We start from the raw sequence: 22,866 nt of genomic DNA, 5'->3' as shown, positions 1-22,866 counted from the left end.
GTGCTGTTGGAAAGTGAACCTTCGGCTCAGTCTGAGGTCCTCAGTGCTATGGAACAGGTTTTCATTGAGGATATCTCTGTACTTTGCTCTGTTCAGCTTTCCCTCAACCCTGACTAGTCTCCCAGTTCCTGCTATCCCCCACAGCAAGATGCTACCACTATGCTGCTTCACTATTGGGATGATATTGGGCAGGTGATGAGTAGTATCTGCTTTCCTCCAGACATAACGTTTAGAATTGAGGCCAAACAGTTCAATCTTGGCTTCATCAGACCAGGGAATCTTGTTCCTCACAGTCTGAGAGTCCTTCAGGTGTTTTGTTTTTTTTTGCAAACTCAAAGCAGGCTTTCATGTGTTTTGCACTGAGAAGAGACTTCTGTGTAGCCCCGTGATGGTGAACCTATGGCACGCGTGCCACAGGTGGCACGTGGAGCCATTTGTTAAGGCAAGTGAGGCATTGCCCTGTCAGCTCCAATGCGCATGTGTGCGCTGGTCAGCTGACTTCAGCCTTCTTTTTTTGGCTGTTTTTCACCCACCGGGGGCTTCCCTAAAGCCTGCAGAGGGCGAAAAATTACCCAACATGCAAACCAGAAGTTCAGGAAGTCACTTCTGGGTTGCCCGTAGGGCCGTTTTTCACCCTACGGGGGCTTCAAGAAATCCTCCTGAAGGCTCTGGAGGGCAAAAAACGGCTCTACGGGCAACCCAGAAAAAGGCAACGGGAAGCCACCTAAAGGCTCCGGGGGACGAAAAACGGCCCATATGGAAGTCGCTGCCCATATGGCCATTTTTCGCCCTCCGGAGTCCTCAGGGGAACCTCCTGAAGCCTCTGGAGGGCCTCCGGGTGGGGGAGGCTGTTTTCGCCCTCCCCAGGCTCCTACAAAGCCTCTGGAGCCTGGGGAGAGCAAAAAATGGGTCTATCGCAGGCCAAAAGCGGGGGGGTCACGTACATAGCATTATGGGTGTGGGCACACCCGTGTATGAGCCCCCTGTACTCCCTCCACTATTGGCATGCTATCCGAAAAAGGTTAGCCATTACTGGTCTAGCCACTCTGCCATAAAGCCTAGATTGGTGGATGGCTGCAGTGATGGTTGTCCTTCTGGAACTCTGTCCCATCTCTACACAAGATCTTTGGAGATCAGTCAGAATGACCACCGGGTTCTTTGGTCACTTACTAATGCCCTTCTCCACCAATTGCTCAGTTTGATCGGGCTACCAGCTCTTGGAAGAGTCCTGGTTGTGCCAGTCTTCTTCTATTTGAGAATTATGGAGGCCACTGTGCTCTTAGGAATCTTCAGTGCAGCAGAAATTTTATTATAGCCTTTCCCAGATCTGTGGCTTGCAGTAATCCTGTCTCTGAGCTCTGGAAGCGGTTCCTTTGACCTCATGGCTTTTGCTCTGCTACAGTATGCATTGCCAGCTGTGAGGCCTTCTATAGAGAAGTGTGTGCCTTTCCAAATCATGTCCAATCAATTTAATTTACCATAGGTCAACTCCAATCAAGATGTAGAAACATGTCAGCAATGATCAAGAGAGATGGGAGGTATCTGAGCTAACTTTCAAACGTTGTTGCAAAGGGTCTGAATACTTGTGCCAATGTGATATTTCAGGTTTTTCTTTTTAACAAATGTACAGATATTTCTCAAATTCTGTTTTCACTTTGTCATTATGGGGTACTAAGTGTAGCTTAATGAGAATTTCAACAACTGTAGAATCAGGCTGTAGCATAATAAAATTGACAAAAGGGAAGAGAGTTTGAATACTTTCTGAATGCACTGTGTATATATTTTCCTTTATACATGTGGAGTATGGAATATTTGCTGTATATACAAAAGTAAACACAGCTGTTTTAAATCTGAAACTTGTAAACTATTCTCAACCATAGAAAAAGTGTATAAACCAAAGAAAAAAGACCAATTGTAAAGAAATCCCCATTCTTCTTCAACAGCCAAACTTTTGTTTAGTAAGCTTGTTTAGGAATTTAATGAGCTTTTAAGGACCAGAGTGGGAAATGTCTCTTGAAAACTGAACTGAAAGCACCAGCCAATTTGAGTAAACAGCAACAAAAATCTAAGGCAAGCTAGGATTAACAATTTGGAAAGACTGAACAAGATTTGATGTAGTTTCTCCCAGGAAAATATAGGCTTCCTGCCTCAGAGTAGCAAGCAAAAGCTTCAACCAAACCTGAAGAACACAGAATATAAATTGGGTACTCCTTTATTTGTGCCTAGTGCAACTTTTTTTCTGTACCTTTTCCCTTAACATGCAACATTTCCTATTATTTTCATGATAAAACCTCCTCTTTTACAGAGGAAAAACTAGAAGAGACACAATAAGCACAGAGAAAAACTAATAAAAATTCTTAGCAGAATTACTTGCTTACAAAGGAAGGTGTTTCGTCTCTGCATGTTAATAGTCTCCTCATGATTCTAGCATCTCAAATTGCACACCCAGATAAAAGTTGTTTGCTTATTTAATTTACTAAAAGCATCTGAATCTCATTCTTCATCCAAAAACCTCTTGGACAAATTGGTCAGTTAGTTAGACTGTCAAAACATACCTTTGACCATCTCTTCATTTCCAAAAGACATTTGAAATAATGGAAGTTAGGATTTGATTGTGCATAAATTTTTTGTTTTCTGCAGCAACTTTTCCTTTTGTGTGTGTGTGGGGGGGGGGGGAATTAGCTCTTGCCAGAATTACAGGTAGTCCTTAACTTACAACTATTCATTCATTTAGTGACTGTTCAAAGTTACAGAGGCACTGAAAAAGTGACGTATGACCATTCCCCACACTTAAGATAGTTGCAGCATTCCTCATTATCCTGGGACCAAAATTCAGATGCTTGGCAACTGGTTCACATTTATGACGGCTGCAGTATCCCGGGGTTCTGTGATCCTCTTTTGCGACCTTCTGACAAGCAAAGTCAATGGGGAAAGCAGATACACTTAACAACTGTCTTACTAACTTAACAACTGCAACGATTCACTTAACAACCGTAGGAAGAAAGGTCGTAAAATGGGGCAAAACTCACTTGACAACTAATTTGCTTAGCAACAAAAACTTTGGGCTCAACTGTGGTCATAAGTCAAGGACTACCTATATATTACTCTTTATATTAAAGATAGGAAACTAGTTCTGCTGAGTCTTTTCTAGCATAACCACTGGTAAGAGATTCAATAGCTGGGAATTTATCCAGTAACATTTGCAGGGCCTCAAATTTTCACCCCTGTGAAAAATTCCATCACTTTCATATTCCACTCTTATACAGCTGATGCCCTCATCGTCCTTTCTCCTCACAACATTTGAGGCAGATTTGACTGAGGGATAGGACTACTATAGTTTTGCAGTTGATTGTGGTCTTGAACCTAGGTTTCCAGTTATAATACAATTAAATTGCCACAGAATTCTATTTTTAATGCTCAGCTGAGGTATACCTGCCCTATGGTATTCCCCATTACTGTGTCTTATAAACAAGCAACTACAGTATTTTTTAGAATATAAAACACACACACACACCCAAAAAAGGGTGAAAATCTTGTGTGCGTCTTATACACTTAATACAGCATTTTTGGCCTCCCAAAACCCCTCCCCTTCACAAAAATGGATGTGCATAGCCTTTAGGAGGCCTGCAAATTGCTCATGGGGACTGGTGAGGGCAAAAACAAGCAGAAAATGGGCCGGTTTTTGCTCATCCCTCCCCCCCAGCCCACAGGAGCACTCTACAAGCCTCCTAAAGGCTATGCATGCCATTTTTTTTTGCCAAAAAATGGGCTATTTTTTGCTCTTTTTTGCCCCCACCTGCCCCCCAGGAGCACTTTGCAGGCCTCTCAAAGTCTCTGAATGCCCCGTTTTTCACAAAGGCTTGGGAGGGTTTGGGAGGTCTGCAGAGTGCAAAAACCTTTTTTTAAAAATTTACCTCTTCAAAATCTTGGTGCATCTTATACTCTGAAAAATATGGTATTTGAATTTTAGGTTCTCACCTACAAGTCTGGGAAAGATTGACCATGTATTTCTGTGGCCCTCCAAGGTTTCTAGCATATGCAAGTTTTCAAAAAGATTTCACCAGCCACAAATAGTTGTACTGTGGTTTTTGTCTAAAAGCCTTGCGTGTATAAAGAGGCACTGAACTGGATGGTACTTATTAATAAATTTTCCATTACTCAACTGCTAATGAAATATATATTCAGCCTCACAGACCAATTAAAACAATATTCCCAGAAGCTGCCCACCATTTTAATTCATTCTTCCTAGTCTAGCCTAATTAATTCCTTTTGTTAAGAGTCCTTGAAAGCCGCTAAGCAGCTAATGAAAAACACTGATTTCCATGCTCTCTAAAGCCAGCCATTTCCATGCTTCTCAAGAACATTTCAGGAAGCACTACAACTTGGACTTACAATGAACCAAATCTAGGGCAGCTTTTAGTAGACCGCTATGCAATTACCTTCCAGAGATGCTGGATCTGAAATTTCCTGCTTGAGTCAGGGAATTGTGGTATTTGAGCTAAGAAATTTCATGCTGCTGGCGTGAGTCTTAGTGGTCTTTCTTCACTCCCTTTTATCCATTGCCTGCCCATGATTTTTAAACAAAATTATCCTGCCTGTATTATGTTTATAAACTCAAGGTGATGAACATACCAAATACTCCTTTCTCCTCTAATTCCCCCCCACCAAACAACCCTGTGAGGTGGGTTGGGCTGAAAATATGACTAGCTGTCAAGATTCCGACAGATGCCCTAATTCACTCATGAGCCAAAGTCACCTAGGCAGCTTTCGTGCCTAAACCAGGACTAGAACTCACAGTCCCCTGGTTTCTAGCTTTGTGCCTTAACTGCTGGACAAAACTGGCTTTCAACATTTTCTGAGCCGAGGTGGCGCAGTGGTTAAATGCAGCACTGCAGGCTACTTCAGCTGACTGCAGTTCTGCAGTTCGGCTGTTCAAATCTCACTGGCTCAGGGTTGACTCAGCCTTCCATCCTTCCGAGGTGGGTAAAATGAGGACCCGGATTGTTGTTGGGGGCAATATGCTGACTCTGTAAACCGCTTAGAGAGGGCTGAAAGCCCTATGAAGCGGTATATAAGTCTAACTGCTATTGCTATTGCTATTTCTGGGATTTTTCTGTGATAGGGACCACCTCTTAAATATTGGGCCAGCATAGATGGGCTTTAAACATCAGATGATAGCAAAAAAGAGGTAGAAAAACTTGTTTTCTGTTGTTAAATATTATCCAGATTTTTGAAGTCCAATTAGGATAGCTAGCTAAATGGATATATCCATAAAGTAATCAGGACCTGAACTTAGTTTGAGGTAATTTTTATCTTTGCTTTAAACAGAACTTGGCTGAAGCACAACAGATATAAAAAAGACATAGGAAGTTTATGGAAGAATTAGGTGGACTGATAGTATTCAGTGGAAAGGACAAGCAAGGTTGCAGGTATGCCGAAGTTATGAGACGCAAGATAGTATGACACAGGACAGTTTCTTCCATATCTCAGCTTTTTTTAAAGTCAAAATTTGGAATGGAATATAACTGAAAGTGCACAAGGAACCCAGAGAAGCATCTGACAGGATTTCTGGAATGTAGAAGCAACCTCCAGATAGGTTAAAGTACAATTGTCATGATTCCTAATCATGATTCAGATTCAGCAATGGAAGCTGTGGTCTAATCCCTAAGGAGTGCATAGGTGAGGCAATATGCTAATATGCTGAGTATTAAATATCCGTGGCACGACAAAACCACGCTCGACTAAAGCGCGCCCGATTAAACCGCGTCGCTGACATCATCAACAGGGCGACAACAGCGAGCGCGGAGAAAGAAGGGCACTTTAAATAGCGCTTTGAAAGCAAGCTGATTCAAGTTAAGGTAAGGGTTAGGTTTAGGGTTAGCTTTAGGGTTAGGTTAAGGGTTAGGGTTAGGTTTAGGGTTAGGTTAAGGGTTAGGGTTAGGTTTAGGGTTAGGTTAAGGGTTAGGATTAGGTTTAGGGTTAGGTTTAGGGTTAGGTTAAGGGTTAAGTTTAGGGTTAGGTTTAGGATTAGGTTTAGGGGCGTTAGGTTTAGGTTTAGGGGTTAATTTTAGGTTTAGCGTTTACAGCATGCTTCTGTCTCCGCACTGTTGTTGCCCTGTGATGACGTCAACTACGCGGTTTCGTCGAGTGCGCTTTAGTCAAACGCGGTTTTGTGGTGGAACCTTAAATATCTACAGCACTGGTAGTCAACCTGGTCCCTACCGCCCACTAGTGGGTGTTCCAGCTTTCATGGTGGGCGGTAGGGGTTTGCTGTAACTCTGCTTTATAAATTTTATAAAGTAAAGTTACTTACCTACTTTATAAATCACCATTACTGTGGAACCGGTGGGCGGTTAGAAAATTTTAATACTACCAGAAATACAAAAGTGGGCGGTAGGTATAAAAAGGTTGACTACCCCTGATCTACAGATTCAACATAAAAATATCTGGCCATGGCAGATACATCCCAAAAACAGAATAGGTATCATCCACTCCCGTTACTTAATAATTAAAGAAAAATCACAGAGAGAAGAGGAACACATTGTGCCAGCACTGAGTGACTTTAATTTACACCTTTAATTGTGCATCCATTTTACACCACATTAGACCATTCACATGATAAAGACTGTAACCAACTCTCTTTGATACCTAGTAGCTGGACCCAAGCATTTCCCATGTCACACTTTGCCCTAGTTAAGCAATAATCATATTTGTTACACCGTGCTCCACAAACTTACACTTCTTAAAATGTAAAAAAAAAAATCAAAAAAAAATATCAGGGGAGGGTGGAAGTAAAGGAAAAAAAGAAAAAGAAAAGAAAAGACAGTGTTAGTTTAGTGCTGCTCCTGAGCGCTACGACCAGACGTGGAGACCGTGACCTGGAATGTTAGAGGGTGGGGCTCTACCCACACCCCGTACTTGGTGGACCTCTCCCAACCCGGAAGGCTGCAAGACAGGAAGCTCCTACAAGATGGAATGCTTCTCAAAGGGAATGGTCAACTCCTTTGCAGCTGGCTCATCCAGGAACCAGTAAAGCTTCCCAGTATGTGGCTGGACGAGGGCAGCCGGCAGTGGGTTTTCCTCGTTGCCTTCCAAAATACGCTGTGGCAAGAAAGAAAAAGATCAGGCACCCATACTTTCAAAGTCTACACTTTGCATATGGTGTTCAAAATGCTAATAGAGGGGACATATTTTAAGTTGTGAGCTGCCCAGGGTCCCTTTGGGATCAGGCAATGTGTAAGGAATTACATACATACATAACGGTTCCCCTGCCCCCTTTCTTTGCTCAAAGGGAACAGTCACAGGTGAACTATTGCCAAGGGAAGAACCTTGCTCTTTCTTAGAAAATTCCACAAAAGAAAGGAACAGATGCGCAGCCATCATGGAAAAGCGAATGTGTGCACTGGGCAAAGCCACAGTTCAATGCGAAGCAAACCAGTTTGATTCCTCAGTGTATTAGGTCAGCATAACTAATTACTCTCCAGCTCAGCAAGCCAAGGAGGAACGAACAACAAAACCTTTGCAAGAAACTTTTCTGAACAAAATTGAAAAACAGGAGTGGCAATCGATGGCCACAAGCTATATTTACATCTTCCCTACAGTGACGCTTTGTACTATCAACATATGGGGACGTAATGTGGGAATTTGATGGCATGCCATTGTTGTTGTTTAAGGAGAGGGGATGCCTGAGAAAATAGAGGAAAGACGGACTATGATTTCGGGGGGGGGGGGTGTTATAAATTTTACTCCCTTATAAAATAAACACTTCCAAAAGGCTGAATATTTTGCCCCACCTCCTATGATGACATCACTACCATATTGCCTGCAACACTCAAAAGCTGGGGGAGGGGAGGGGGAGAGGAAAAAGACAAAGGAAAGTACCTTTATCACTGCAGCCTTGTTGTCCCCTGTGGCAACGAACACCACACTCCTCGCTGCATTCAGCACAGGTAAAGTCAGTGTGATCCGCTCTGAGGGGGGCTTTGGGGAATCGCTAATGGCAGCCACAATCTTCTCCCGCTCCTGACCCAAGAAAGGAAATATGGAAACAGCATGAGCTAGAGCTAGGTTTACGCCATCTTTATTTGAGGTGGTGCAGTGGTTAAATGCAGCACTGCAGGCTACTTCAGCTGACTGCAGTTCTGCAGTTCGGCTGTTCAAATCTCACTGGCTCAGGGTTGACTCAGCCTTCCATCCTTCCAAGGTGGGTAAAATGAGGACCCGGATTGTTGTTGGGGGCAATATGCTGACTCTGTAAACCGCTTAGAGAGGGCTGAAAGCCCTATGAAGCGGTATATGTCTAACTGCTATTGCTATTGCTATTGCTATCCATTTGGTGCCCCTCCTGAGACATTGATACTACAACTCCCAGAATTCCCAGGCCAATACATGAGGACAGCATTAGGTAATGACAGCTACGCCCAATGTACCAAAAGCGAACTGACTAGGAACTTGTCCACTCACATATTTGGACACATACAAAGCACAGCATTTAATTCTCAAGGTGTTACGCAGAACAAATTATCTTGACTCAGATAATATGTCAAATTATCTTGACAAAATTAATTCAGCCTTCCATCCTTCCAAGGTCCCAGGTTGTTGTTGATTGGGGGGGGGGGCGCAATATGCTGACTCTGTAAAGAGGACTGTAAAGCACTGTGGACTCACAGTAGCCACCAGAGATTAGCTCTGGCTCTAGACATCTTTAAAAAGCAAGACTAAAAACTAAGGATAGCTCTTGTGCTTGATGTTTATTTGTCCAATTAATTATTTCCTCCTGCTGCCCAAGGAAAATCTATTTCAGTAGACTGTTATAACAAGTCTTTTTAAAAGGATAATCTGTCACAAGTAAATTATAACAGGCTTTAATCTGATTACTGTGAGCTTCCTCAGAATAGCCAGCAGGATTTTTGCTCCTTCAATCTGCAACAGCTTTTGACTCCATAACAGGATTTTCAACCCAAGCAGCAACAGGGGGGAAAAAATAAAATTCAACCGCAGTTCTTCTCTTTGGCTCACCTGTAGTAGGGGATGATCTGGAAAAAGAGAGCAGGTGTGTCCATCTGGTCCTACTCCTAAGATCAAAAGGTCAAATACAGGCATATCTTCACCCTGGAAGGCCTGTGGAACAGAAACGCACTTGAGGGTTTAAGTATCACATTCACTTATCTACCTATTTGACGTTGGTGCTGCTACTTGGTATGTTCTTATTAGTTTTCAAAGAAAAATATAGTATGAATATAAACATGGAGATAACTATCTTTCCTTTCAAACACAATCTAGAAAAATAAAAAATGTCTTTGTATTTAAAAAGTACTAATGTCAAAGTTCCAAGTAACACCCCCAAAGAAAGAAGATTCCAAGGCTAGAGTTTCCTCAAAGTTCTACTTTATTAGAGATGTCATATTGGCACATCTGGGAAAACCCGAATCTGAAAGTTTCCAGGTTTTCCCCACCCAAGTGAAAGTTCAAGTCCCTGCCCAGCACCCCCATGTCCATCACATGATCCAATCAGACACAATCCGAAACCTGACATGCCTCCCTGTCACACCATCGCAGCTGCAGGGCAAGGTGTCCTTGACTGAGAAAGGAATGTTATTTAGACTATATATCTCCCATACTCCATATAATCCCCCCTCCCATTGTCCCACAGTAGAAAATATGGGAGGCCTGAAGGCCCAATGTAAAAGATGGCTTCCAGGTCTGACAACTAAAATATGAATCATTCAGCATTATTGTGTTAAAAGAGTTTCCATGATCTAGTTATTATGATTTTTAATCCTTTAGGACACCATGTTTTGCCACAATCTCTCTTCGCATTGTAATTGTCCTGAACGTGATCTGAGATTTCAAGCATTTGGAGGAATTATCCCTATTTGCACTTGCTAACTAGTCCCAAGTAGTCTGATTAAAAGAGACACGGCTTACTTTATTCTACCAGAGCATCGTAGGGAAGATGCTGTAGGATTACAGTTTCTGGAACTCAGAGCTAAAGCGCTAAACACAGTATAGTTGAATGGTTGTAATGACTTTGTTCAACATACTTTCATTTTAATCTACATTGATTAACTTGTCGCTAAATGTTCAGCTGATCCAAGGCCTTTGAAAGGACATCAGCCAAAAATTGACAATGAGCAGGCCTTTTTCAAGTCTGGGCTCAAACTGTGTCATGAATGTGTATTCAAAGTTAGTGGCTTGTCAACTTTTTGTCAAACATCGGGGAACTTTTATCAGTGCTGAATGGCAAAGCAGCAGTTCAAACCAAGAGGAGCTACTGAAAACAGGGAATTCTTGAAAAAAATAATCAGGATTTAATCTCATTTCCAACCACTGTGCTTTGCCTTTAAGTTACTAGTGCCCTGCAAGAAAATCTGTCCGTCTCTGGCAAATAAAAATACACCAAGTCCCAACCAATACCTTTTTCAGCTTTTCAGCATAATCTGCCGCTGCCTCTTCTACTGGTAGCGAAGGATTGATAACAACTATTTGGTCATCAGGTATAGCAATTTTAGAAAGGAGGTATGTCTGAAACAAAATGCAAATCACTATTGCAGAATGACAAAAGTAACTGTGGGACTCTCATAGAAAGGAAGGGGCTGCTGTCTCAATTCCACTAGCACAAATGGAGTGGGGGGAATAGAAGGCATCTACCGCATTCTCTTTATACAGCCCCCCCCCCAAACCCACCCTAGTGGAAAGGAGGACTCTTTTAAAAACAGGAAAAGAATGTGGCAGTGGTTGGAATGGGATGAAATAGATAGGAGAAAAATCTCCACCCGTTGCTGAGAGCATTCTATGCAATCTCACAGAGTTTGTTTCCTCTGGCAGAATAAAAGCTGGATCAGATCTATGCAATCATCATCTGACACGCACTTCTTTCTATTTCACATCCTATTTTCACTTCCTATTTTCACTATAATTGTAATCTTTGTGAAACCTGGGTTACTTTCCTGCTATTTCCTCCTCCATGTAGGTGCCATCATTCTAACTCATGTAATAAAAAATAAGAAAATAAACACCCCCACAAATGAACCTTCCCCCATTACTGTATCTCCATGCTAGCATGCTCCATTTCCCTTCTGCCAGTGTGATCTTCCAGGCACCAATTAAAGATATAAGATTCCTAACAAGAAAAAAACCAACAACGGGTAATTTTGCCATGGTCATCTACAGGTAGTCCTTGACTTATAACAGTCCGTTTAGTGACTGCTACAAAGGCACTAAAAAAACTGACTTGACTGTTATCGCATCCCCCTGGTCACATGATCAAAATTCAGATGCTTGGCAACTGACTCATATTTATGACGGTTGCAACGTCTTGGATCATGTGATCTCCTTTTGCGACCTTCTGAAAAGCAAAGTCAATGGGGAAACCAGATTCACTTAACATCCGTGTTACTCACTTAACAACCACAGTGATTCACTTTAATAACTGTGGCAAGAAAGATTGTAAAATGGGGCACTATTCACTTAACAAATGTCTCGCTGAACAAAAGAGATTTTGGACTCAATTGTGGCCGTAAGTCAAGGACTACCTGTACTCCTAAACAGAGCTCCAGGAATCATCATTTACACCTGGGAGTATTGGATTTATGGAAGAAAGAGGCAAATCTTCCGGAATCTGGGAGTGTCTCCTTCAGCATATTATTTAATCCAACTGTTGGATTACTAAAGAACAGAAATGATTTCCTACTTTTCCACAAAAGTAGACAGAAGATAATCTAGCACACCATCTGCCCATTGATCGATATGTTTGACAGTCAATTGAATCCCCACAATTGAATGTGACAAAAGTATCTAGGCTATTTAGACTAGAGCCTGACGTCAGCATCCGTATGCTAAGCTACTATAGTTTAAACATATTCCTGCTCTGCAAATTGCATACCTATAAGCAGATACTTCAAAAAGGAAAAGTTGGGGGGGCAGAGGGAAGACAAACAGAAGTGAACCCACCCTAAAAAAAAAAATTAAGCAACCAGCTACAGACACTCTTTTTCCAATAGAAGCCAATTACCTACAGCTCCCTGCGTGATTTGAGTTCGCCTATGGACACAAACTCATGTGGCATTAAATCTGTTCCAGCTTTTTACAGTGAAAAGCAGCAAGTCTATTTAAAGATGGTTGCTGGGGAGGGAAGGGGAGGGGGGGGGCATCTCAGATACGATGTTGAACAAAGGAGATTTCCGTCCTGCTCCGCAAGGCGTTTGCAGCACCAAAAAAAAAAAAGTTATTATTTATGGGTGAAGAAGCAGCAGAAGCAGCAGCAGGGACAGGTATCTCCTTGGTTTTAAATCGCCATCCTCGGGGGCTGCAGGTGGAATGGGGAAAAAAGGAAGAGAGATGAAAGCAGCAAAGCAGCCCATCCCTGCAGTCTCAGGTTTACCGACCCATCATCACCCGAGGGAGTTCACGCCCAACCTTCCTGCCGGGAAGAAGAGCCGCGGCCAAGGAAACACGCCTCCCAGCCGTCCCCACCCTCACCCTGGGGGATCAGCCCCAACACCCCCCACGCCTACACCCCAGCCCGCCTTGGGGCCCCTCCTCGACAGACACCTTGTAGGCACCGAAGTTGCTCTCGGGGTCGTTCAGCGGGACCCGCCGCTCGTCCACGAAAGCCAGGAGCCACCGGGCAGGGCAGGCAGCGGCCGCGGGCAACTCCTGAGCCAAGATCCGCACTAGGCTTCCCCCTGACAGGCCCAGGGAGAAGCGCCCACCCGGCCCCGATTGAGCTTCCCGCTGCGCTACCAGCTGGGCCAGCGCCGAGCCCAGCTCCTGCGGCGAAGGGAAGACCGAGATTTGGGGCGACGGAGACCCTGCAGCGGCCGGACCGCGCCGTGGCACCGAAGAGCCGGGCATGGCGAGGGAGGTGAGGCGGCGGCTGGAAGGAGGAACGAAAAAACCCGGCAGCGAAGCCGAGAGGGACCCATGGTGAGAAGGCGAGCAAGCCCGGGCGGAAGCGGCCGCGGTCGTCGATGGCACGCGGGCGGAAACGCTCTTCGTAGAAGGGAGGAGTTAAAGGGCGGGCAAAAAAAAAGAGAAAAGCGGCGGAAACATATGCAAGGAGCCACCGGAAGCCAGTGAAGCCAGCACTCCCCCCCCCTATATTTATTGGCAGGCGGAATTCTGACATACTGCAGAGAATACGAAGATAGAACTTACTCCGCACCAAAAGATTTTCTTATGGCTGCATTGCGAAATGAAATAGTGGACTAAATTTGGGGCCATGTTGGAGTGCCTTTGAGTTTTCTTCATTAGAGGTCTAAGATGGGGCGGGAAATCAAGGATGAGAGGCAAAGACGGTAAGAGGGGGATTTCTTAAGATTTATAACAAGACACTCTCTCTCTTTCTCAATCCCTCTATCTACCGACCTACCTATCTACCTACCTACCCACACTCTCTCCCTACCTACCTACCGTATCTCTCTCTCTCCTATCTCTCTCCCCCCCCCCGTCCCCCCACTCTCTCTCAGCTTAATAGGATTAATAGGTGGCCCCAAAGTGAGCCTAAACCTAGGTGACCAAACCTTTACTGACCAAAACCTTAACCACTGCACCAGAGTGAATGTCCTGGAATTGCTCGGAGGGTTTTATTTCAATTTGATAATTTTCTTTGATTAAATCTGTCTAATGGAAACCCCAGCATTTTCCAGGTATTGCCACTTTGGGCACCAGTTATTCAAAACCAAAACTTTAGCAGGGTTGTGCTGTGAAGGAACCAGCTGATCATATTTCTTTTGGGGTTGCCTTGTGATCGATAACTTTTAACTCAGAGACTGACTGAATTAGTTATTAAAGCCCTTTTGTCACTAGGAATAATTTATCATGACAAGAAACACCAGGCTATGATTTTGAAAGCTCTATGAGAACTTTCTATATCTTCTGATATTTATATTTAAGCCTATTGTGTTGTTAAATCTTAGCTTCTGTCATCAGTTTATGATTCAGGATATTGGTGAAATCCAGAAACTGGATTGAGTAAACTATGGTTTACTTAATCATGGGTAAATGGGCAGTGTATATAGCCTGTGTTTGAAACAGCAGTTCCATAACAACAGCCACATCAGGCAGCACAGAAAATTCAGGGTGACTCTGATGCAAAGTTGACATGTTAAGTAGAAGAAAGCATACACTTCCTAAGCAAGTAAAGTCAGCATACTGCAAAAGCATACTGAAGTGAAATACAGATGACCTATGGCATTTTGTTTAGTTATAGTTTGCCTCCAGTTAACAAATTTCAGCGATTAGATATTGCTATATTACTTGGATTGAATAGGAACCATATCTGCAAATGCCTTGGGAATAAAAAGAGAAAATAAAATAAATTGTCCCTAAGCAAGGCAGGTACATTTTGGAGAAACACTATGTTGAGAAGGATTGGGAAAGAAGACTTTTAAAAGTATAGTTCAAAGGTTTTACAAGTTTCAAGTTGCACAGAATCCTATAAACATATACCCTGGAGTGGACAACTAGTAATTCTCTGTTCTTATGGCTCTCAGAACCACTTTTGACTAGAAAATTTTCAAGTGTGATTGTGTCTACTGAAATGCTGTCTTCCTTGATGTACTAAACAAGCTTATTCAGTTTCTTCACCCAACAGAGTCATCTTGTTACCAATTTCAAACAGCTTCCGCAACTACGTTTATGGATATGCTTTTGCTCTTAAGATAAGAATGGGGAGGAAGGGCTTATGTCTATAAATGTGGTAAATTAATTGTGCTCCATTAAAGCAATGTAAGAACCATATTAACACAGATAAATGGGATTGAGCAGCTGGGAAAAATGCAACATCATTTCAATAAAATCAGTTTCTTGAGGGAAGTCTAGAATAGACATGAATCCTTACTGGACAAAAAGTCTATAGAAAATCCAGTTTGACGGAAGAGTGACAAGTTTTGCAAAGATACAGCTTACGTTACAGTCATGTCTATTTTTATTTGGAAGCAAGGCTTGTTGATTCCAAGAAAGTTTACTCCCAAGAACCGGGGGCTATTTAGCTGCCAACCAAAAACTTCTGAAATAGATGTGAAGTCTGACGTCAAAGCTGTGATGTTTGCTTTGTGTCAATCCAGTGTGCAAGTTATATTTCTTGGAACAAAAGATTAACTTGGAGATGGACATCTTGCCCTTGGAATTGCAACATGGATTGGGCTGGCAAGAATATAGAATTATTGCCCATCCCTGTATTAATGATCTACTGTATAGCTTGAGGTAAATCCTTTAGTAAAGTTATATTTTTATGCAAATTAGGGAGACTATACTGAGCGGTGAACTTTTTACTTGACCAGGTTAATAAAACTAAGAGAACAAACAGCAGACACTGAAAAACGAAACAACAACATTTTCATTAACAGAGTAGGTATGCACGCAACTCAGATATGTTTTAAGGTTCTTTATTCTTGTAAGGTTTTTCTCAAATCAATGTTATATTTTGGCAACAGTGACTCCAATAACAAAATGTAACATTGCTTCAAAAAAATTAAGTTAGACAATGCATGATTCTTAAAACCAGGAGCAAAATTAGTTTTTGTTTGCTTTTTTAAAACAAACTTTTTTCTCCAGATCAAATACAGTTAGCTGTAGGTATATTTATTTATGAGAGAACTAATACATCTTATGTTCATAACAGAATTGTTAACTTGTTTTAACTCGTTCTGAAGAGAAGTTGGAAAAGGCACATTCTGGGACTTATAATTAAAAAAGGGAAACAGATAGCTCCCATGGCTTCTGAACTGTTATTTATCAATTGCCTGGCTAGTACAATACTTGGTGTACTCAGAAATACAAAATAACATTGTTCTGTACATGTGTTTGTAAAATACACTTACATGAAATTCCATTTTTGCCAAAGAGAAAAATATCCTTAAGGAAAATTAATTTGATCTTAAGTGATTCAGGGTACCTGAAACATTCCCTTCACAATCATATTGCAGGCCAGTAGTATGTACATTGGTAACAGAATATTTCCATATTGCTGTATCCCAAGAATTACAGCTTCTTTGAACAGGCAGGTAGTCAATCAAAATTCAAGCAATCCATGTGTATCGTCTTTATGCAAATTCTTAATGCCATCTACCCAAATGGCACTAATGAAAAGAAGCGCAAAGTTAGGAATGTCCAAATCAGATATTGCTGGAAGATCAGTGTGAGAAATATGTTGCAAATGGTCTTTGATGAGCTGACAGGCTTCCTATGTTGATCACAAGAAATTAGCAAGACCAAAGACTGAAAAGCATCAGATATCCACTTGTTTCAGGGATCAATGGAACTGTTTTTTCAAGATTCTGGAGCAGTCAAATAATTTCTTGAAATATCCCATTCCTCCAAACTAACATTTGTTTTAAATAAGATGATTTAAAGTAGATTAACAGAACATACATCAATTATTTTCCCATGTGGGTGTAGTATATAACAACCAATTGATTTGCTGTAGGTAAGTGGAATACCTTTCTGCTAAAAGAGCATTAAAAGAGCCTTTCAAGCAGAGTTTCCGAACCAACTTATTTTCAATATACTGTACGCATTTTTAAAAATAATACTGTTACTTCATCTTATTAGTCCTGTTTCTGGTTTTTCTATTCAAGTTTCTAACACACATAAACTATTGCATTTTGACAGTCAGTCCCTTAAAGCTACAAATAAAGCTACAAAGAAACAATCGGAGGAACTCTAAATCTGTATGTTTGGAACCTGGGAAGTCTAAAGCAACTGAAGGCTTTATCCTAAACAATTTTCTCAGCTTTAACACAGTGAAATATAGCCAAATAACACAGAAGAAAATAATTTGATCAGTTTTGCTACAACAGTTTAGTCATCCCTGGTATACTGCAAACATTCAACATGTAATAATGCAGATCAGAAACCATTTCCATATGGAATTCCCTATCACAATGGTTATAAGGAAGAGAAGGCCTTTCTAAAAAAATGATCAATACAAAAAGAGCTATTCCCTTTGCTCTGGAAATGGTTAATGTGCTTTTTTTTAAAAAAAAGGGAGGAAAACCATCTTGCTCTCACACTATAGTGGGGTTTTTCCCTGTTGCATATTAAAACCTTGCTTTGCTTATTTATTCAAGTCTATTTCTCTACCAAAACAAGACCTTTCGACATCAGGCCCTTTAGGAGTCATCTCACCAATTAAATCAAAGAGAAATTTTCCCGGTTTGGATCCTCTCAAAAATGCACTCATCTATTGGTAGGAACTTGCCAAGTTTCACATCCAAAAAGTATAAGCGATCAGACGTCTGGTGTGGATTGTAGCCTTCTCTTTGTAAACGGGTCTTCTGGATCTTGAAAGTGCCTATTGGGGGAAAAGAAAGAAGATAGAAACAGACTGTTGGCAATTGCATGCAAAAGGCAAGGCAAGGGGGCCTAGGACAACTCGCCACAGTCGACTCATCCTGGGACAATTCAATGCTATGTTAATTGTTTCATTGCTTCAGTTACCTTTTATTATTGGTGACCACACTTGTGTTGAAATTATTGTAACTCTTGTATTTCTGAATTGACTTTCTTTTTTTTATTGTGATTGGCCACAGTTCTATTGAAATTAATTTAACTTTTGAATTTGTTGAATTGTCCTGTAGCGAGGTGGCCGTGAAGCGTTGTCCCGCAGCAAGTTGGCCGTGGAGAGTTGGTTGTGACGAGTTGTCCCATTCCAAAACAAGGACAATGATCAGACTGAAGATGTTTTATTTGAAAAAGAGGACAATATGTTATAGCAATAGCACTTAGACTTGTGTACTGTCCATAATGCTTTACAGCACTCTCTAAGTTGTTTACAAGGTCAGCATATCGTCCCCAACAATCTGGGTCCTCATTTTATAGAACTTGGAAGATGGAAGGCTGAATCAACCTTGAGCCCCATCAGGATCGAATGCCAGGCTCTGGGCAAAATTACCCTGCAATACTGCATTCTAACCTCTGCGCCACAAGGGCTCCTTATCAAAACATATTACTTTACATTTAAAAACAACTCAAAACTGAACAAAATTCAGAGGAAGATTTATCCAGAGGAAGATTATTTCTGTGAGATAAGAATGATTACCTCCTGAGAAAGATTTTTCTTCTGCTAAGAAGAAGAATTAAAAAAATAGGGTTGTGAAAAGAAAATGAACAACTCTAAGGCAAAATGCAGTGTTTTAGTCATTTTGCCACCATAGCACAACTGAAAAGCACTGTTTTGGACTATGGAACAGGCAGATGACCAATCTGACAAAGAAGCTGGTGTGTATTTGGTTGGAGAAATCCATCTCACAAATGTTTCGTGTTTTTAATGCTTATATAAAAAAATAAAATAATGTCTCTTTATAGAGTTACTTTAGATCAGTTACTTTAGTGAAGAAAGAAAGGGAATGTTTGTTTAGACTGCATAAAATATTTGTTAGAAACTGGAATATAACTTAAATCTCATTGGTGGACCTCCTCTTCCAAGCAATTCCCAATAAAAGAATTATGATAAGCTGCCATCAGACAGTGAACTTCCTCGCATACCCTTATTTGTCTAGCTGGGGAGTCTTTTGCCCTCCTCCCTTCATCCCAGCTCTTCGGAAATAGAAAGTGCTTTCAAACTTCTTGTCCAAAGTCCAGAACAACAAAACTAATGCCAATTCACAAGAGGTGACTATGTAATTGCATGATCTTTCATGTGGACACTCCCTTGTAATTCCTTTCCCAAAAAAAACAATTAAACTAAATGTCTCTGTTTACTAAGAAAAGCGGGGGATACAGGAAAGGACATTCATATACAGACAGAATAGCTAAACCTGCTCTTGAATATCAGCGCATGCTTCATATTCACGGCAGATCAGATAATCTGGACCTTCTATCTTAATGTTATTAGGCTGACCATCCTTTTTCTCCATTCACATGTCTAGAATACCATCTTCAGTTTAAAAGAATATGGAAGATAATTTAAAGACAACCTCTTTGTGGAGTCTAGTGCTTTGTCCAATCAAGGAAAATACTCCATCTCTGCTATCACCAGACTATCTAGTAAAGTAGGAAATTATCTAGTTCTGAACATGTTTCTGACTTCCTTCAAGGTTTATTTCAAAGACCCATACACAACAAAACAATTAGTAATGTTTAGAAGTAAAACAGAAAGGTTGGACATAAAACACATGCTAAAAGATAGCTAGTGGGTAATAATAGACTAATAATAGATCCCCCTCCCATCTTGCTCCTCCCCTCCCATCTTTTAATTATAATTTTGTATTCTTATTGTTATGATTTTATCACTTTTAATACTGGAAACCGTCCAGAATCATCTTGTGGCAACATGGACAACAAATACATTTAATAAAAACAAATAAATACCCTGTATTATCTTTTTAGTGTCTATTATATATCTCATCTTGGTCCTTTAGTTTAAACTTAGACACCATTTTAAAGTTTGTGTTACCTGTGGTGTCAACCTCTGGGAGAAATCGGAGGAAGATAGGCCGTGCATATGGAGGTAGTGCTTTCTGTATCTCCAAAAACAGAACATTGGGATTCAGTTTTGCTTCTGGGTCAGCAATAGCTGCCATTCCAGCCTTGCCTTCTACTCCTAAAATTGAAAAAGGAAATAAGCACAATTTTATTACGATCACAGACCAGCATAAAGCAAAATGATAAAGACTGCCCATTTCCAATATGTACATTTTCACAAAGGAGCCATTGGCAGCTGCAGATCCAATCCAGCTGTGTACTCCAACTCCATAGCAAACGAGCCTAGCTGCAGAGAATAAGCACTGGGGGGAACCTTGCTTTTCTCCTTTTCTAAATAACTCTCTTCCATTTGTCAGTCAACCTGTGACTGCAACAGGAAGACTTATTTGGCTAACACCAGCCAGCTATTGCAGCAAACGTATGTCAAATGACTTCAACAGGATGCAAATATTTATCACAACTTGTTTCTCTCCCCCTCTCTCCCCTTTTTTTCTACCTGGCTTCCCCTTTTGTATTCTCTTACTTAAGTTCTTAGTTGGTAAATCACCACAGAAGATCCTGGGTCTTCCATTTGTGCATGGTACCTGTTCACCATTAGCACAGTGTGCTAATATTTAATTTATATGAGTGAGATTTAGTGGCTAGAAAGTGGGATAAATATTATACCTCAGCCAACTACATCCAATAACTCGCCTAAGCTGTTCCCTGCCATACATTCTCCATGTAGAAGGTTGAAGCAGCTTTGCAAAACAAAACAAAGAAATCCCCTATGTTGCTGTTTGCTCTAAGACCAAAAGTAGTAACTATTTGTTCAAACAAGTGAGCTAACACAAAAAAGGCCTCTGAAAGAGCAGTAGATGCCAGTGACACAGCAAAGTAAAAACCCTTGCTATTAAACAGAAGAAGAGGTTCAACTTCTCATTCTACTAATGGTCATTTTTGCCTGTTTTACATCTGTTCAGACAGCTGCTTCTGCTCAAATCTCAGAATGAAAACCAAATAACCGGAGTTCCTCTAATATATCTGTCATCATAACAGTTTGCGCCTTCTCCCTCTATCACTCAATGGCTACTGCTCAAGGTATTTTTTTTCAGCCCTAACGTCAATATAAATGAATGATTTTCAGGTGTTACTATAGGTCTATGTTTCAAGCTGCCTTTCTCTTCTTTCTTTTTATTATATCTCCAAACCCAACAGTATCAACTGATTCTGAACTTGGCAGACCTGCTTGCTGACTCCTGAGCTTTTAAATTCTAAATTACCTGGTACCTCTACTCCATAAACTGCCACGTCTGTCTTGCTGAGAATATGGCTGAGGATTCCTTCCACTTCGGTGGTGGAAACGTTCTCTCCGCGCCAACGGAATGTATCCCCACTGCGGTCTTTGAAGTACATATAGCCAAGATCATCCATCACTAGGACATCTCCTGCAGGAGAATAGGATTTCAGTATGTATGAAGAAGACTGTGCTTCCACCAAACTATTATCTTCCAGCTGGGAGTTTAACAAATGAGGGCAAAGATAAAGGTTTCTCTGTCCAGTTGTGTCCAAGTCTAGGGCACGGTGCTGATCTTTTTTATCTTTTTGAGGGAGCCAGCATTGTCCAAGACATTTTCCATGGTCATGTGGCCAGCATGGCTACACGCCAAAGGCACAAGGAACACTGTTACCTTCCCACCAAAGTGATACCTATTCATCTATTAATTTGCATACTTTCGAACTGATAGGCAGGCAGGAGCTGGGGCAAGAACGGGAGCTCATCCCATTATGTGGCACTTGGGTCTTGAACCTGGGCTGTCAGCTTTCCAGTTGAAAAGCTCAACATCTTTAACCACTGAGCCATTGCGCCTCCCCCCCTCAAAAAATGAGGACTGAATTCATCATAATATTAAGAGATTTTACTCAAGTTCAGATATTATTTGTTGCTAAATACTACCACATGCTTAAGGAAGAATTCTGAATATCTGAATATGTCTTTAGTTTCTGAGGAACTTAGATACTATATAATTTTGTAATTTTGACTATAATATATGAATAATTCAAAATTACAAAATTATCCTTCTAGAACACAAAGGGACCAAGACAACGGCATGAAGAATACCTGTAAGATAAGCTTGATCTCCTTTCTTGAAGACATTATAAGCTATTTTCTTGTTAGTTGCATTCTGATTGACATAGCCATCAAATCTCCGCAAGGGGTCTTCTTGGTTTATCCTGCCCACAAGAAGTCCAGGTTCTCCTAAGTAAAGGAAGAATTCCAGAAAAAAAATAAGCAATATATTCTGTGTTATAGCAGTTGTGGATATCTGGATGGATTTTAATGTGTACTATTACCTTTGGCACAACATCGCAACAAAAATTGAGACACAAATATTACAATTTACTACTTTTCATCTAGCAGTTCTATAACTGATCTGATTCTTATTGAATATTCATTTGATTTAAATTTTGTCTCTTACTATCCTAACATCTTTTAAGTCTTCTGCAGCAATACTCTAGCTGAAAATTGCAGGACTGAAATAAATGCTGAATTTTTTAAAAGTGCATATTCAATATAAAGTGTTATTTGATTCCATTATAAAACAGAAATTTTTAAAAGGTTTGTGTATTTGTATTTTCAAACCTATACATACATACATACATACATACATACATACATACATACATACATACATATATTTCTAAACGTGTCTTTTCTTAAAAAATACATTCTCTTGTAACGGTTGCCTTTTGAGCTGCCCTCCCCCTCCCCAAAATAAGAATTAAAAAGAAAGTTATATTCTGAACCTCAATTGGTTATAGAAATTCAGATCAAGATTGTCTGCTTCAAATGCAGCCCAAACAAAATTCATGAGTATCTATCTGTAACCTGTAAACCAAGGTACAGATTACATAATCTGTAATTAACTAATCTGCTAAATTTATGGTAACCTTTTTTTAGTATTTTTCTTAATTTAATTGCTTTTATCACTTTTCTATATCATACAGTATTTTCTATCTGCTCAACCTGTTTTCTTAAGGCCAGTCTTAAATATGTTCTTTTTTGTTCTTGTCTTTCAAATATCAGTGATTAACTTTGTTGTTTCACAAAGGTTCCGTTTGTCATTTGCTTGTCTTCGTTTACGCATTTATTTACCTACTTATATGCCACCTTCCAACTATTCAGGGTGTGTAGGTAGTTTTAAAACATGATTAAATGTTGTTCATGGTGAATGGGCAAGGCTTGAACTCTTGAACAATGCTCTATCATCTCCTCTCTTTAAAACGGCATCCACAGATAGTCCTTAACAACCACTCATTCAGCGACCAAAATTACAACTGTTATGTGATCATGATCTGGGAGTTCGGTGTCTGGCTTGCAACAACAATATTGCAGTGTCTGTGGTCACATACATTGATAGCCATTCGCAACCTTCACTGCTGGCCTCTGCCAAGCAA

The 22,866-nt window shown here is 40.8% G+C and overlaps 2 protein-coding genes and 1 long non-coding RNA gene across 3 annotated transcripts in view; 1 reads left to right on the top strand and 2 right to left on the bottom strand.

Moving 5' to 3' along the window:
• Positions 1 to 6,537: 6,537 nt before the first annotated feature.
• On the bottom strand, positions 6,538 to 12,942 carry PGLS (6-phosphogluconolactonase). Its single transcript, XM_014070192.2, has 5 exons — positions 12,553 to 12,942; positions 10,417 to 10,524; positions 9,019 to 9,120; positions 7,882 to 8,022; positions 6,538 to 7,101 (listed from the first exon to the last, which is right to left on the bottom strand). The coding sequence occupies exons 1-5, from the start codon at positions 12,853 to 12,855 to the stop codon at positions 6,964 to 6,966; spliced, it is 792 nt and encodes a 263-aa protein (XP_013925667.1). The 5' UTR covers positions 12,856 to 12,942; the 3' UTR covers positions 6,538 to 6,963.
• Positions 12,876 to 21,969, top strand: LOC148048301 (uncharacterized). Its single transcript, XR_015696069.1, has 2 exons — positions 12,876 to 13,298; positions 20,626 to 21,969. It is a non-coding gene; the product is annotated as an uncharacterized LOC148048301 (long non-coding RNA).
• Positions 15,378 to 22,866, bottom strand: part of SLC27A1 (solute carrier family 27 member 1) — a 37,211-nt gene continuing 29,722 nt past the window's right edge. The window contains exons 10-13 of the mRNA XM_087710688.1: positions 21,530 to 21,667; positions 20,691 to 20,855; positions 19,400 to 19,546; positions 15,378 to 17,296 (exon numbers count right to left, since the gene is read on the bottom strand). Coding sequence (XP_087566814.1) covers positions 17,139 to 17,296; positions 19,400 to 19,546; positions 20,691 to 20,855; positions 21,530 to 21,667 — 608 coding nt within the window. The 3' untranslated portion in view covers positions 15,378 to 17,138. The remainder of the gene's footprint in view (positions 17,297 to 19,399; positions 19,547 to 20,690; positions 20,856 to 21,529; positions 21,668 to 22,866) is intronic.

Source organism: Thamnophis sirtalis, unplaced genomic scaffold (assembly GCF_051295495.1).
Source record: "Thamnophis sirtalis isolate CommonGarterSnake01/CBP01778 unplaced genomic scaffold, rThaSir2_p1.2 scaffold_3, whole genome shotgun sequence".
In the NCBI taxonomy this organism is placed as follows: Eukaryota; Metazoa; Chordata; class Lepidosauria; order Squamata; family Natricidae; genus Thamnophis; species Thamnophis sirtalis.
The sequence above is the reverse complement of the archived record's forward strand: the minus strand, read 5'-3'. Positions and strand labels throughout refer to the sequence as shown.